Source organism: Lepus europaeus, chromosome 16, assembly GCF_033115175.1.
Source record: "Lepus europaeus isolate LE1 chromosome 16, mLepTim1.pri, whole genome shotgun sequence".
Taxonomy (NCBI): Eukaryota; Metazoa; Chordata; class Mammalia; order Lagomorpha; family Leporidae; genus Lepus; species Lepus europaeus.
Genome location: NC_084842.1, coordinates 90,509,720 through 90,525,663, shown reverse-complemented (window position 1 = coordinate 90,525,663; position 15,944 = coordinate 90,509,720). Strand labels below are relative to the sequence as shown.

Here is a 15,944-nt window from a genome sequence, read left to right as displayed (position 1 = left end):
ACCCCGGTACGTCTGGGTCTGGTTGTGGGTGGCTCTGAGGTGGGGGGACCCCGCTACGTCTGGGTCTGGGTGTGGGTGGCTCTGAGGTGGGGGGACCCCGCTACGTCTGGGTCTGGATGTGGGTGGCTCTGAGGGGGAGGGGACCCCGCTACGTCTGGGTCTGGGTGTGGGTGGCTCTGGAGGGGGCCCGTTGTGTCTGGGTCTGGGTGTGGGTGGCTCTGAGGGGGAGGGGACCCCGCTACGTCTGGGTCTGGGTGTGGGTGGCTCTGAGGGGGAGGGGACCCCGCTACGTCTGGGTCTGGGTGTGGGTGGCTCTGGAGGGGGCCCGTTGTGTCTGGGTCTGGGTGTGGGTGGCTCTGAGGGGGAGGGGACCCCGCTACGTCTGGGTCTGGGTGTGGGTGGCTCAGAGGGGGAGGGGACCCCGCTACGTCTGGGTCTGGGTGTGGGTGGCTCTGAGGTGGGGGGACCCCGCTACGTCTGGGTCTGGATGTGGGTGGCTCTGAGGGGGAGGGGACCCCGCTACGTCTGGGTCTGGGTGTGGGTGGCTCTGGAGGGGGCCCGTTGTGTCTGGGTCTGGGTGTGGGTGGCTCTGAGGGGGAGGGGACCCCGCTACGTCTGGGTCTGGGTGTGGGTGGCTCTGAGGGGGAGGGGACCCCGCTACGTCTGGGTCTGGGTGTGGGTGGCTCTGGAGGGGGCCCATTGTGCCTGGGTCTGGGTGTGGGTGGCTCTGAGGTGGGGGGACCCCGTTACGTCTGGGTCTGAATGTGGTTGGCTCTGAGGTGGGGGGACCCCGTTACGTCTGGATCTGAATGTGGGTGGCTCTGGAGGGGACCCCGTTGTGCCTGGGTCTGGGTGTGGGTGGCTCTGAGGGGGAGGGGACCCCGCTACGTCTGGGTCTGGGTGTGGGTGGCTCTGAGGGGGAGGGGACCCCGTTACGTCTGGGTCTGGATGTGGGTGGCTCTGAGGGGGAGGGGACCCCGCTACGTCTGGGTCTGGATGTGGGTGGCTCTGAGGGGGAGGGGACCCGTTGTGTCTGGTCTGGGTGTGGGTGGCTCTGAGGGGGAGGGGACCCCGCTACGTCTGGGTCTGGGTGTGGGTGGCTCTGGAGGGGACCCCGTTGTGTCTGGGTCTGGATGTGGGTGGCTCTGAGGGGGAGGGGACCCCGCTACGTCTTGGTCTGGATGTGGGTGGCTCTGGAGGGGACCCCGCTACGTCTGGGTCTGGGTGTGGGTGGCTCTGAGGGGGAGGGGACCCCGTTATGTCTGGGTCTGGGTGTGGGTGGCTCTGAGGGGGAGGGGACCCCGTTACGTCTGGGTCTGGGTGTGGGTGGCTCTGAGGTGGGGGGACCCCGCTACGTCTGGGTCTGGGTGTGGGTGGCTCTGAGGGGGAGGGGACCCCGCTACGTCTGGGTCTGGGTGTGGGTGGCTCTGGAGGGGACCCCGTTGTGTCTGGGTCTGGATGTGGGTGGCTCTGAGGGGGAGGGGACCCCGCTACGTCTGGGTCTGGGTGTGGGTGGCTCTGAGGTGGGGGGACCCCGCTACGTCTCGGTCTGGATGTGGGTGGCTCTGAGGTGGGGGGACCCCGCTACGTCTGGGTCTGGGTGTGGGTGGCTCTGAGGGGGAGGGGACCCGTTGTGTCTGGTCTGGGTGTGGGTGGCTCTGAGGTGGGGGGACCCCGCTACGTCTGGGTCTGGATGTGGGTGGCTCTGAGGTGGGGGGACCCCGCTACGTCTGGGTCTGGGTGTGGGTGGCTCTGAGGTGGGGGGACCCCGCTACGTCTGGGTCTGGGTGTGGGTGGCTCTGAGGGGGAGGGGACCCCGCTACGTCTGGGTCTGGGTGTGGGTGGCTCTGAGGGGGAGGGGACCCCGCTACGTCTGGGTCTGGATGTGGGTGGCTCTGAGGGGGAGGGGACCCCGCTACGTCTGGGTCTGGATGTGGGTGGCTCTGAGGGGGAGGGGACCCCGCTACGTCTGGGTCTGGATGTGGGTGGCTCTGAGGGGGAGGGGACCCCGCTACGTCTGGGTCTGGGTGTGGGTGGCTCTGAGGGGGAGGGGACCCCGCTACGTCTGGGTCTGGGTGTGGGTGGCTCTGAGGGGGAGGGGACCCGTTGTGCCTGGGTCTGGATGTGGGTGGCTCTGAGGGGGAGGGGACCCCGTTACGTCTGGGTCTGGGTGTGGGTGGCTCTGAGGGGGAGGGGACCCGTTGTGCCTGGGTCTGGATGTGGGTGGCTCTGAGGGGGAGGGGACCCCGTTACGTCTGGGTCTGGATGTGGGTGGCTCTGAGGGGGAGGGGACCCGTTATGTCTGGTCTGAATGTGGGTGGCTCTGAGGTGGGGGGACCCCGTTACGTCTGGGTCTGAATGTGGGTGGCTCTGAGGGGGAGGGGACCCGTTGTGCCTGGGTCTGGATGTGGGTGGCTCTGAGGGGGAGGGGACCCGTTATGTCTGGTCTGAATGTGGGTGGCTCTGAGGGGGAGGGGACCCGTTATGTCTGGTCTGGATGTGGGTGGCTCTGGAGGGGGAGGGGACCCGTTGTGTGTGGGTCTGGATATGGGTGGCTCTGAGGGGGAGGGGACCTGTTATGTCTGGTCTGAATGTGGGTGGCTCTGAGGGGGAGGGGACCCGTTATGTCTGGTCTGAATGTGGGTGGCTCTGAGGGGGAGGGGACCCGTTATGTCTGGTCTGAATGTGGGTGGCTCTGAGGGGGAGGGGACCCGTTATGTCTGGTCTGGATGTGGGTGGCTCTGGAGGGGGAGGGGACCCGTTGTGTGTGGGTCTGGATATGGGTGGCTCTGAGGGGGAGGGGACCTGTTATGTCTGGTCTGAATGTGGGTGGCTCTGAGGGGGAGGGGACCCGTTATGTCTGGTCTGAATGTGGGTGGCTCTGAGGGGGAGGGGACCCGTTATGTCTGGTCTGAATGTGGGTGGCTCTGAGGGGGAGGGGACCCGTTATGTCTGGTCTGGATGTGGGTGGCTCTGGAGGGGAGGGGCCCCCGGCATGTCTGGTCCCATCTTTAAGAGGACAGACACATCTCCCTACACACTGTCGGCAGCAAGTTAATACCTGACTGCGGCAGGGCCAGGGAGGACAGGAGCCAGGTGCTGCAGGCTTGAGCCTGTGGGGGGTTGTGGTCCACGGGCAGAGCTGGGGTGGGGCTGCTTCTCTGGGCCGTGTCCCCCGGCACAGCCTGGCTGTGCTGCGTCCCTGGGCTCCACCAGCAGGTGGCCAGGCACGTGTGGCAGGTCACACGAGTCTCCGGGTGCACCGTCGCCCCCAAGGGCGGCCAGCAGGGCCTCAGAGCCTGTCCTGAGGGGACCCCAACCCTCCGGGACACTGACCCTTCTTTAACTTCTCCTTGTCATCGGCTTCAGGCTTGGTGGCCATGACCTCAAACAGCGTCTTGAGGATGCTTCTCAGGTCACTTGCGTAGTTTGTCTGCAGCTGGTCAGCCACCCCTGGGGGTCAGGACCACAGCAGAGGGACAGAAAGACAGAGAGGAGGCTGGGTCGGGCTGGCCAGAGTCCAGGACCAGTGACCAGCGCGGCCCCAATCCCTCCAGCCCTTGGGGGCGACTCCTCCAGCAGGAGCAGAAACCCGCGAGTGACAGGATGGCAGGCGAGGCACGAGAACTGTCAGGGCCACGCGGCAGTACTGCTGTTCACGTTCGTGCGCTTCGTCCGCAGGTCAGTAGCCCTGGCCACTCGCCCAGGGACACACGGAGCCGCACGCTGTGCCCACCATCAGGGTGCCTGCAAAGCTCCCACCCTGGCACCACACACAACACCCCAAGTAACTGCCCACAGACTGCAATACGGACCCAGGATGCGGGCACCCAGGGTGGGGCCTGCCCAGGGCGGTGCCCAGCGCCCTGCTCTTGGGCACACCTCCCCAGCCCCAGCTGCCACCCCCCACCCAGCCGAAGGCACTTCCCCTGGCCCTGTGGAGCGAGTGCCTTCCTCTGTCTCACCCTTCATGGAAAGGAAAGCTCACCTCTTGGGGGAGCATTTATAGGGCAAGACAGGGCAAAGCCAGGGGGAGGTCACGCACACCCCAGGGTCCACGCACGCCCTCAAGCCCGCGTGCCCATCCCTGGCCCAGAGCCCCGCACCTGAAATACAGACAAAGAGGCGGTGGATGAGGTCGTGGCTGCCGCGGAACCTGGATCGGATCTTCTCTCTCGTGGCTGCGGGGGTGGCGGGGGTGGCCGTGGGGGCTGCCTGCAGCCCAGTCTGGTCTGAGGGGCGGGAAGCGGCTGCAGAGTCGCTGCATGGAGAAGCAAACAGGGGTGTGTGAGGAGGCAGGGGGCCAGCGAGCCGGGACGGGAGCCTGTCCTCGATTCAGGTGATGTCTAGGCCGCTCACCCAGCAGCCTCTCCCTGCTCTGGGCCCTCTGTTCTGCTGCCCAGCACCTCCGTGTCCCTCCGCCAGGTCTCCTGCTACGGAAAGCTGCCGCTGACTCACGCTGAGGCCGCTCCATCTCGCGTCCCCAGCTTAGCCCCACAGACCGACTCCCTGCTGGGTCACTGCTTGTGCCGGCTGCACCGGACTGAACGTGTGCACCCAGCCCCTGGCCCCCCGTTTCCTGTGGTGAGGTCCAGTGAAGGGTCTGTGGATGAGGAGGGCGTCCTGGGTCACACTGTGGGCCCAAAACCCAGCCACTGTGGTTCCGAGACACAGACACACGGAGCAGGTGGAGGCCGGCGTGGTGCAGCCACGAGCCAGGCAGGCCTGGAGGGGCAGGAGGGCTCCTCCCACGGAGCCGCTGCAGCCTGCAGACCCTGAGGGTCAGTTTCTGTGACCTGGGCCCGGCCTGTGGCATCGTGTCATGGTCATGGCTGCCGCGGGAAACACACGCACCGCCCACCAGCCCTTGCCTCTCGCCAGGGCTGCGGAAACACCGCGCCCAGCTCAGGGGCTGTGAGCACCGCCCCTCCCACTTAAAAACAATTATCGCCTGTCCTCTAGCTCTTTCTCTTTTTGTCGCACCGTCTAGGAAATGTCCTCAACTTCTTTTTGCAATTTCTTTTTTAAAAGATTTATTTATTTGAAAGGCAGAGTTACAGAGAGGCAGAGGCAGAGGTATTCCATCCACTGGTTCACTCCCCAAGTGGCTATAACAAACGGAGCTGGGCTGATCCAAAGCCAGGAGCTTCTCCTGGGTCTCCCACATGGGGGCAGAGGCCCAAGTACATGGGCCATCTTCTACTGCTTTCCCAGGTGCATTAGCAGAGAGCTGGATTGGAAGTGGAGCAGCTGGGGATTGAACCAGCGCCCAAGCGGCAGGGCAGCTTCATCTGCCAGGCCATGGCGGCAGCCCCGCAATTTCACTTTTGAAAACATTTTCCTTTTCTGATTTGAGAGGCAGAGACAGACAGAGCTCCCTCACCTGCTACTTCACTGCCCGGATGCGCACAAGGACCAGGGCTGGGCTGGGTCAGAGCTGGGAGCCAAGATCTCAGACCGTCTCCCACGGTGGGCGGCAGGGACCCAGTTACGGGAACCTTCACTCCACATCCCAGGGTCTGCCCCAGCAGGCGGCTGGCACTGAGAGCCAGGGCCCAGAGGTGGACCCAAGCACCCCTACAGGAGATGCAGGAGCGGCTCGGCCGAACACCTGCCCGCACCCCGCACATTCCAGTTCCTTTTAATCCCCCGCTCTCACAGTTTCACAGGTACAACAACCTTCGGCCTATCTAGAAGTGGTGCTTGCTTTTTGTAAAGCTGCCGTCAGAGGCCCGCCCTGTTTTCCCTTCATACGGACAGATGATCCCTTTGCTGGGTCTTTGACGCCGACAGCTTCCTCCGGCATTTGGGGCCCCTGGGCCTGGCTGGGAGCAGGGTGAGTTGTGGCCCTGGAGGAGGAGCACTGGAGCCGCCCGAATTCCATAGGCCAGGGGCCCCTCAGATCTTTTGGAGGGAAGTGACAGGAGCCAGAGCCTGCGAGTGACGGGGACCTAACCACGTGCCAGTGCTGAGCTGGCCTGGGAGCACGAGGGTGAGACCCGCGAGGCCCCGAGGACAGTGGCCGGCTCTGGTGCCGGCTCTGGGGCTTGGGGCTGGGAAAGGCCCCAGTGTGTGGGGGGGTGCAAGGCTGCATGGGTTTGTCCATCCCTGGAACCCAGAGAAGCAATGGGAGGCCAGGGGTGCCGGCCTGTGGCAACGGGTCTCAGCAGGGACCTGGGGATCACCTGTGGCTCTGCCCTCCCAGGTGGCTCGATTTCCACAGAGGCTAAGCCAGGGACCTTCAGCGTGTGGGCCTTGCTGCTCCCCCCTCTCCCCAGGGAACTAAGAGAATGGGGTGGGCCCTTGACCGTGGGGGAGGTCAACTTCCATCTTCGCCCCCAGCCTCATTGGGGAGCTGAGACCAGAGGCTTAGAGGGAAACTTGCACAGTGGTGCCACAGCCGCACTGTTCCTGACAGCCACTAGGGGGAGCCACCCAGGCGTGCATGGAGGCACGGCCAGATGGATGGATGGCTGACCACGAGGTGGCCCACCTGCACACTGGGGCGTTACCCAGGATGAAAGAGAGGAGCCTTGCGACGCTGTCCCGAGTGAAATAAGGCAGTCACAGAAGCACAGAACCTGAGCAGGATTCCTTGAACAGTCCGTCCCGTGGACAGAGTAGACGGGCAGGGGAGGACGGGGCAGCGTTTCGTGGGGACAGAGTTCAGCTTGGAAAGATGAGCCAGTTCTGCAGGCCGGGCGTGGTGATGGCAGACAGCAGTGTGTCTGGACGGCACACTTAAGAACAGGAGGCAAAAAGGAATCGGGCACGGGGAAGAGGAGGCAAACAGATGGCAGAGGCCTGGGCTGCGATGGCTCTCCACCCAGGGGCCGCGGGGCTGCACCTGGGGCTCCTCGGCGCCGTATTTCAGCCTGAAAAGTTGGGTGACTCCACTTACGACAGCGTCGGCAAAGGTTAAGGTATCTGGAGTAACAGCAGCGCAGGAGCGAAACTGAGAGCTACAGAACCGCACTGGGAGAACGGGATGGTCCGAAGCAACGCGGAGACGGCTGCTCTCACCCTGGGGAGACGGCGCCGCCCCCAAATTCATCTCCAGAGTCTGCGCTGCAGACTGAACTGCCGCTGCCTCTCTGTGTCCTTGCAGAAATCCGCAAGCTCATCTTAAAGTCCAAACAGAAACATGAGGGGCCCAGGACGCCAAACAACCTTGAAAAGAAAAACCAGGCCAGAGCGCTTACCCTCGCGACTTCCAATCTGACAGGAGACGTCAGTGATCAAGACTGGCACTGGGCCAGCGGTGTGCGACGCCGGCATCCCGTGTGGGCGCCGGTTCAGGTCCTGGCTGCTCCACTTCCCATCCAGCTCTCTGCTGTGGCCTGGGAAAGCAGCAGAGGACGGCCCAAGTGCTTGGGCCCCTGCACCCACGTGGGAGACCCAGGAGAAGCTCCTGGCTCCTGTTCAGCCCCGCTCCTGCCATTGTGACATTTGGGGAGTGAACCAGCAGATGAAGACCTCTGTCTCCATCTCTCACGCTCTCTCTGTAACTCTGCCTTTCAAATAAATCAACTTTATTAAAAAAAAAACAAACACCAAACACTGCGGCTCTGGCACGGGGCGGACATTCCGAGCAGTGGGGCGGACTGAGAGTCCAGATGCACACCCACACGTCTGGGGCAGCTGGTTCCCAGCCACTGTGCCGAGGAAAGAGGAGCCTCTTCACGGAACTGCGCCGCCCGGCAGAGGGTGGGGGCACCCCGCCTCCCACCATGTGCGAAGGCTAACTCGGAACCGTGCGTGCCAGAACCATGGATTCTGCAGGCAGACGGGGTAAACCAATGGCTAAAACAGAAGAAAAAAACCAGAAAGAGGACTTCATCAAAATTAAAAACTTCCATGCTTTGTAGGATACCATCTGGTAAATGAAAACTTAAGCCATGGGGCCATATCTGCAAACCAGGTGTCTGGTAAGGGGCCGTGTCTGGAGTACGGAAACAAATCCTGCAGCTCGACAACACAGACAAAAAGCCCAGCTGAAAATAGGAAATGATTGGAACCGACATTTTCCCAAGGAAGATGCGCAGGCCACGACAAACACAGAAACAGGTGCTGGTCGTTACGATCACCTGGAGAACGCAAAGCCAGCTGACAGCAGCGTGGTGCTCTACGCCCGCCAGGGTGTCTGGGATAGAGTACTTCTCAAAACATGAAAGCCAGCAGGTGCTGGTGAGGACGGTGAAGATGTGCGGAAGCGGGGGCCCTCGCACACTGCGGGGGTGGGGGGCAGTGTAGCAGGTGCGCTTTGGCGAACAGGTGAGGGATGAACAAAACGTGGCCGATCGTGCCACTGTGGAAAGCACTGTTAGTGCCTCGACTCGGCTTCCGTGCAATGGCTGCAACAGGCGGAGCTGCAGATCCACAGGTGGGTCAGCGGCTGCAGCAGCCGGAGGCGGGGTGACAGCCAGTGGGGCGGGGTTTCTTTGTGGGGCGGTAAAAACGCTGTAGAACCAGACAGTGGTGAAGGTTGTGCGACTGTGTGGATGCGCCAGAAGCCACGGATGGTCCACCCTACAACCGGACACGTGGTTTTCACGTGAGCTCTGAGCAAACGGCTGTGGAAGGGTCCGTTTGAGACGTAAACGTCCGTCAGTAGGCTGGCTCCATCAGCTAGGCCACATCCGAACGAGGGAACACTTTGGCATCCTCAGGCAGCAGCCTGGCAGCCCCCGGCCCTCGCAGAGGGTCCCACCGCTGCTGAGCCCTGACTGCAGGAGCCAGGCAAGGCCATGCAGCCGGCAGCCGGCAGCCTACAGAGTGGCGTAGAACCAGGACCTCCTGCCGCAGACTGGGACTGAAGCTGGTTAGGCCGTGGGGGTCAGACCCCCCAACCGTAGTCTGCTTTCCCCGAGAGCCTTCTCCTGCTGCTCTGTCCTGATGGCCTGGTGCGCCAGCAGAGCGGCGGGGAGGCCAGTGGATGGACAGAGAGTCACGGGGGTCCACTGCGAGACTGGCACAGAGAAGTCACAGCACCCCTGCCCACAGGGAGCTGGCTCGGCTGAGAAGGGCTGAAGGCAACAGAAGACCAGAACATCAGGCTGGCGCCGCGGCTCACTAGGCTAATCCTCCGCCTGCGGCGCCGGCACACCGGGTTCTAGTCCCGGTCGGGGCACTGGATTCTGTCCCGGTTGCCCCTCTTCCAGGCCAGCTCTCTGCTGTGGCCTGGGAAGGCAGTGGAGGATGGCCCAAGTGCTTGGGCCCTGCACCAGCATGGGAGACCAGGAGAAGCACCTGGCTCCTGGCTTCAGATCAGCGCGATGCCCACCAGCCGCGGTGGCCATTGGAGGGTGAACCAACGGCAAAAGGAAGACCTCCCTCTCTCTCTCTCTCTCTCTCTCTCTTTCTCACTCACTGTCCACTCTGCCTGTCAAAAAATTAAAAAAAAAAAAAAAACAGAACATCAGAATCAGAACCCAGGATCTCCCCCGGAGCCCGAGCTTTGGGTCCCATCCAGCCAGCCTGTGCCTGGGGCCACTCGGATGGTCGCTATCGGAACACTGGGAGACCCAGCAACACTGGCTGTATGACGGCACTGATTCCCTGAGACGGATGCTGGACACACAGTGGGCAGGGGGCAGGGCCCCAGGGACGTGTCAGACCCCCTGTGTGACCCCTACACCAAGTCCAGTGGTGGAATAGCACCTGTGAGCAAGACGGAGCTGAGGCCAGCTGGTGCCAGAGGGGCCAGCCCTGTGGGGAACGTGGGGGCAGTGATGGCGAGATGTGTCCGGGTGCAAGACACAAAGGGACGGCGAGCCACGAGACAGAGGCTGGGGGGAGCACCCACCCCACCAGGGCCGTTCTACACCTCACCAGCGTCTACGCTCTTGTCGCCTGTGGTGTCTACCAGGTGACAACGGTACTGCAGTGTGTAACTTCCAGACGCCCCGTGGTGGCTGCCTCCTGGGTCCTGCCTCCCACCCCTCTCTCTCCCTGAAGACAGGCCATGTCCCTGCAGTGGCTCCGTCGGCTTGCGTCTTCTGGATAAACCGTGCAAGTCCAGGCGGCCCCACCAGTCTCAAACGGCACAGCGGCGACATCTGAGCTCAGGGCTGGAGCAGAGGAAGCGGGAACAGGGTGTGCACGGTCACTGCGCCCACACACAAGGGTACTTCAGAAAGTTCGCGGAAAATGGAATTCAGACATAAATTTGGTTCAGGACATTTTGAGATCTGTGTGTACAAGCGGCCTGCAAAGAATTCATGGAAATGCGTATTATCAAAAAACTAAGCATTGACTTCAAATTTGTTTTCACCAAAATAACTTTTGGGGGACCAGCGCTTGGCGCAGCAGGTTAAGCTATGGCCTGCAACAGCAGCATCCCAATGAGCGCTGATCTGAGTCCCAGTTGCTCTACTTCTGGTCCACTGCTGGGAAAGCAATGGAAGATGGCCCAAGTACGTGGGCCCTGCCACCCACACAGGAGACCCAAATGGAGTTACGGGCTCCTGGCTAGAGCCATTTGGGGAGTGAACCAGCAGGTGGACGATCGCTCTCTCTCTGCCTTTCAGATAAACAAACTCATTTTTAAATTCCATTTTCCAAACTTTAAAAAAAAAGTTATTATGTATTTTTATTTGAAAAGCAGCAAAGAGAGAGAGATCTTACTAGTTGGTTCACTCCCCACATACTTGTAACTGCTGGGGCGGGGGCTGGGCCAAGCCAAGGCCAGGATCTCAGACTGCAGCCATCACTGCTTCTTCCCAGGGTTTGCATCAGCCGATGGCTGCATGGGGAGTGGGGGCAGGATTCAAGGCCAGGCCCTCTCGGGGCCAGCGTGTGGCACTGCGGGTAAACCCACGGCCTGTGATGCCAGCATCCCTCATGGGCACTGGGTCACTCCTGGCTGCTCCACTCCCAATCCAGCTCCCTGTTAATAGCCTGGGAAAAGGCCCAAGTGTGCGGGCCCCTGGCACCCATGTGGGAGGCCCGTGTGAAACTCCTGGCTCCTGGCTTTGACCTGGTACAGCTCTGGCCGTTGTGGCCATCTTGGGGGTGAACCAGTGGATGGACGACCTCTCTCTCTGTCTCTCTCTCTCTAACTCTGCCTTTCAAATAAGTAAATCTTTTTTTTTTTTTTTTTTTTTTTTGACAGGCAGGGTGGACAGAGAGAGAGAGAGACAGAGAGAAAGGTCTTCCTTTGCCGTTGGTTCACCCTCCAATGGCCACCATGGCCGGCGTGCTGCGGCCAGCGCACCGCGCTGATCCGAAGGCAGGAGCCAGGCACTTATCCTGGTCTCCCATGGGGTGCAGGACCCAAGCACTTGGGCCATCCTCCACTGCACTCCCGGGCCACAGCAGAGAGCTGGCCTGGAAGAGGAGCAACTGGGACAGAATCCGGCGCCCCGACCGGGACTAGAACCCAGGGTGCCGGCGCCGCTATCAAATAAGTAAATATTAAACAAACAAATAAAATTTCAATTCCCATCACTTTTTTTTCCAACCACTTTTGAACAGGAAGACCGCAGCAAAGCCCAACTCGATACGAAGCGGGCAAGACTGAGTAACTGCGTGTATAGACAGGAAAAAGGACTTTGTCTTTATTTATAGGAGACTATAAATGAGAGAATCCCAACCTGCAAAAGAGCAACACAGACGTTTCTTGCTATGACATCCTGTGGATTAATCTGCGAACCCTCGAGACCCTGTTTCAAAGGCCCAAGTAGGAGAAACACAGGAGCAGAAATGATCCACAGGCTCCCGTGGTGGGGCTGGGCCGATGTGGGGACAGAAGCTGGGACAGCTCACAATCTAATGAGCCACACAGGCCCTGATGTAGCTGCTGGGCTGACTGCTCCTTGAAGGTCACGCACCCTCCCACCCACCAACCTTCCGTCCGCCCATCCGTCTGTCTCTCCATCCATCCCGTCTCCCATCCGTCTACCCAGCCAGCCCCCGTGCCTCGCCCATCTCTCCATCCCTCGGTCTATCCTTTCCTCCAACTTTCCACTCCCATCTAATCCATCCAACCACGCACCCAGTCTTCCCCATTGGTCTCTCCATTCATCCAGTCTTCTGCCCATCCATCCACCCACCCATCCACTCACACACCTGCCCTATAATCAGGGATGAAGCACCAGCTACAAGCCAGGAGTTACACAGTTCAGGGGCTGGCACTGTGGTGTAGCAGGTAAAGCCATTGCCTGCAGTGCCGGCATCCTGTTATGGGCACCAGTTCAAATCCTGGCTGCTCCACTTGGAGTTGAGCCTTAGGGCTGCCCCTCAAGGGAGTGACCATCTGGCAGGCACCGGGCAGCCCCCGGATTCCCACAGAGCAGGGGTGAGCTGCCACCGCGGCTGCCAAGTCCACAGCTCCACGCTCCTGCACAACTCTGTGTCCTGCCTCATGCCAAAAGAAACGTGGACAAGGACGTGGATGGCTCCAGACGCCAGGCAGCACTGCCCCCCAACCTGACTCAAGCCCCAGAGCAGAGAGCCCAGGCTGGCCACGTCAGACGTCAGGCTGGAGCTGTGACACAGTAACTGGGCGCCGTCCGAGGCACTGAATGTGTGGTGAGTGGTAGTGCGGCCTGGCTGGGAAGCCCAGTGGGCAGGTGTGTGTTTGAGTCACCAAGATGTTGGCAAAGGACTGGGAGCAAAACCCAAGCATTCGGGCAGAGTCCTGATGTGGGGCCACACACCAGAGCCCGGGCCTGCCGAGGGGTAGTAGGAAGCGCGCCCTCCCCAGCGCCTGTGCCTGCCGTCCTTGGTCAGCTGACAGGAGAGTGACGGGTCATATGCACCCACGCTGCAGCGAGAGATACCCCCGGGGACACAGACTGGTCTGACTGCTGGCCCATGGCGGGCACAGGATCCTCAATGGGGGTTCACACCTGCAGGCAGACACCCGGTGACGGCACAGGTGGGGACCTGTATGTGCAGGTGGACGCCCCAGCAATGGGCGGGCATCTCACACAAGGCCACAGAACTCCGCGGTGGCAGCTCCTGATCCCAGCGGAGCCAGGCAGTCTCCTAGAAGACGGACGGCCATAGGGGCTCTGGGCTGGGGCTGCCCCCTGACCTGGCCCAAGTCTCCTGCCCAGCTCAGACGCCCACAGGCACTGCGGTGCAGCCCCCTGGGAGGTGGCAGGTGCATCACTGCTGCCGGGAAGACCCAGGCCTGGCTTCAGCCTCCCCCGGGGCCCAGAATGCTCTTTTCCTGGACACTTGCAGGGGCCCCAGCTCCTCTGGGACCTGACCCAGTGCCCTCCTCTGGGAGGCCTTCCCTGAGCCCTGGCCCCAAGCTCCCTTCTCTCTGACCCCGTGTCTGGCTCCTCCCACAGCCAGCACAGCGGCTGCATCCGCTCCGCCTCCCTGCCCCAGGACGACCCCGGCGCGCAGCGCTGCCGTGAGGGCCCTCTGGGAACAGACTTCCCTGACTCCATTGCTGCAGGTCTGGGGGAGGAAGTTCCCCGGCATGGGCTGCTGAGACCGAAGGCTCCGGGCAGCAGCCTCGGCCGCGGCCCCTCTCTCTGACACAGCGACTCCTCCAGGGACGGGGACAGCTGGGCGGTCAGAAACACAGGCTGGGACATCCAAATGTGCTATGTCCATGCCAATCCCCCAGAACCTGTGGCTCTGCTCTCTGTGGAGAAGGCTCTGCTACCTGACAGGTGTATGAAGTTGGAGATCTCGAGGTGAGAGCGTCCTGTTAGCTGGCCGGGCACCGAATCCACACGTGTCCTTAGAAGGGGCCAAAGGGGAGACACAGACAGGAGAGGCCACGTGACAGCGGAGGCGGGGGCTGGGGTGCAGCCAGGAGCCTTCAGCGCGAGGGCCCCCACCATCGGGGCAGGGGCTGTGACAGAAGGAGCTACTCCTGTTTGAGCTCAGAGATTCTGCGGCAGCGGCTGCGGCACAGCCACCAAGAGGCGGAGCCCGGAACCCCATCCTGAGGGCGCGCCCCGGGCCAGTTATAGCCCAGGGACTAAGTCCCTCATCCACAGGAATGCGGCCTTGTTGGACCCCTGGGGCCACAGGGTCCCAGGCCCGCTACGGCTTCGCGTTGCTATGACAGAATACCTGAGGCTGGCCATTCCTTAAGAAGCACAAGGATCTGGCTTGAGTTTGTCCGCTGGGAGGCCCATGTTCCCAGGGCCCCTGGCTGCCGCGGGCACCTGGGAGTGAACCAGAGGAGGGAGCTTCGCTGTCTCTCGAATGAACGGATGAACCAACAGAAGCGGGAAGCACCGAATATTCAGAGGCAGCAGTCACACCAAACACCAATGCAGCGCAGCCCGTCTGAGGGAGCCCGAGCGTTGCCGACAGCTGCTTGTTCGCCGTAACCATGCCGCGAATGGCACTGAACAGGGAGAGGTGGGTGTGGCGGGTGCTGCTGCCCACGGAGGCCGCAAAGGTCACAGCCCCCTGGAGACGCTGTGACCAGGAGGGGACGAGGGCCCCGGGTGCCTCCGGAGTCTCCAAGCCTCTTGAAGGGAGGCAGCCCCAGGTGCCACCTCCAGGGCCTTTCTCGGTCCGGGCCACCCCCACTTGGGGGTCTCTGGGCCTCTCAGCCCCGTGCCCACGAGTGGGGTTGGTGAGGCTTCCTCCCCACCTCAGCATTGCAGGCGAGGGTGGCTGGAGCTGGGGCGCTCCCTTTGCCCCCCCGGTGAAACCCGTGTGTATGGGAATGTGTGTGTGCACTGAGCACACACTTGCGGGGCTGCAAGTTGTGAGTGTGTATCACGTCTTGCCTCCCACCAGGCCCCGAGCCCATCTGCCCTGCCCAGCGTCATCCACGTGTAGGACGGCTTCCAGGCCTGGAGGTGGGGTGTGGCAGAGCCATGAGGCCACGCCTTGTCTCCGGGGGCCCCAGAGCAGCTGCTTATGCCCCGGGCTCACCCCCTCTCTCAGGAAGTCAGCTCCCCGGGCCGGCCTCACCTCTCCCGCTGCAGGCCAGGGGCCAGGGACCACGAGGGGCCTGGCCTGGAGATGCCCACCTGGCCCCTCACGGCCCTGCCTCAGCCAAGGAGTCTGAGACGGGGGAGTGCAGGGAAGCAGGGTGCACACACGCACGCGCTTCACAAAGTTCACCGAAATGTGCCGCAGGGAGAGACCACGCATGGGCGTCAGTGTTTGGCACCAAAATCAACTTTTTGATCCATTTCCCATGGAACCTTTGGAGTGCCTCTCCCACACACATCTCGTGGCCACATGAGCAGCTCGTGCGCCCGTCCAGACCCACCAGCCGTCCTCGGAGCACGGGTCCCAGTGCCGCTGCTGGGCCACAGCCGGTAGCTTAGGAGGGGCTGGTGCTGACCAAGTGCTCCGCCCCTTGACTGGGGAGTCCCCTGCAAGTGGCCTTGCTGTCCACACGCACCCCCTTGGAGCACCTGCTTTTTGGAGCTGGCCCCTGCATGGCAGCCTCCCACACCCACCAAGGTCCACATGCTCCACACGCCAGGCTGTGGCTATGGACCCTGTTCCGGTATGTGTGAGCCCAGGCAAGCCGAGGCCCTGGGGCTGCACCAGAACGAACGCAGAGGTGGGCACAGCCCTCAAGCTGCAGGGGCAGGAGTCTGGGGTTCAGAATCAAGGATGTGAGAGACTGGCCGGTGCCGTGGCTCACTAGGCTAATCCTCCACCTGCAGTGCCGACACACCAGGTTCTAGTCCCGGTTGGGGCGCCAGATTCTGTCCCGGTTGCCCCTCTTCCAGGCCAGCTCTCTGCTGTGGCCCGGGAGGGCAGTGGAGGATGGTCCAGGTCCTTGAACCCTGCACCCCATGGGAGACCAGGAGAAGCACCTGGCTCCTGCCACCGGATCAGCGCGGTGCGCCGGCCGCAGCGTGCCGGCCGCAGCGGCCATTGGAGGGTGAACCAACGGCAAAGGAAGACCTTTCTGTCTCTCTCTCTCTCTCTCACTGTCCACTCTGCCTGTCAAAAAAAAAAAAAAAAAAAAAAGGATGTGAGAGACCCAGACAAGTACC

General features: G+C 62.1%; 1 protein-coding gene across 1 annotated transcript in view; it reads right to left on the bottom strand.

Moving 5' to 3' along the window:
• Positions 1 to 15,944, bottom strand: part of ZFYVE28 (zinc finger FYVE-type containing 28) — a 121,649-nt gene that overhangs the window by 14,412 nt on the left and 91,293 nt on the right. Inside the window, exons 9-10 of the mRNA XM_062212943.1 lie at positions 4,107 to 4,261; positions 3,337 to 3,453 (exon numbers count right to left, since the gene is read on the bottom strand). Of these exons, the coding sequence (XP_062068927.1) occupies positions 3,337 to 3,453; positions 4,107 to 4,261 (272 nt within the window). The remainder of the gene's footprint in view (positions 1 to 3,336; positions 3,454 to 4,106; positions 4,262 to 15,944) is intronic.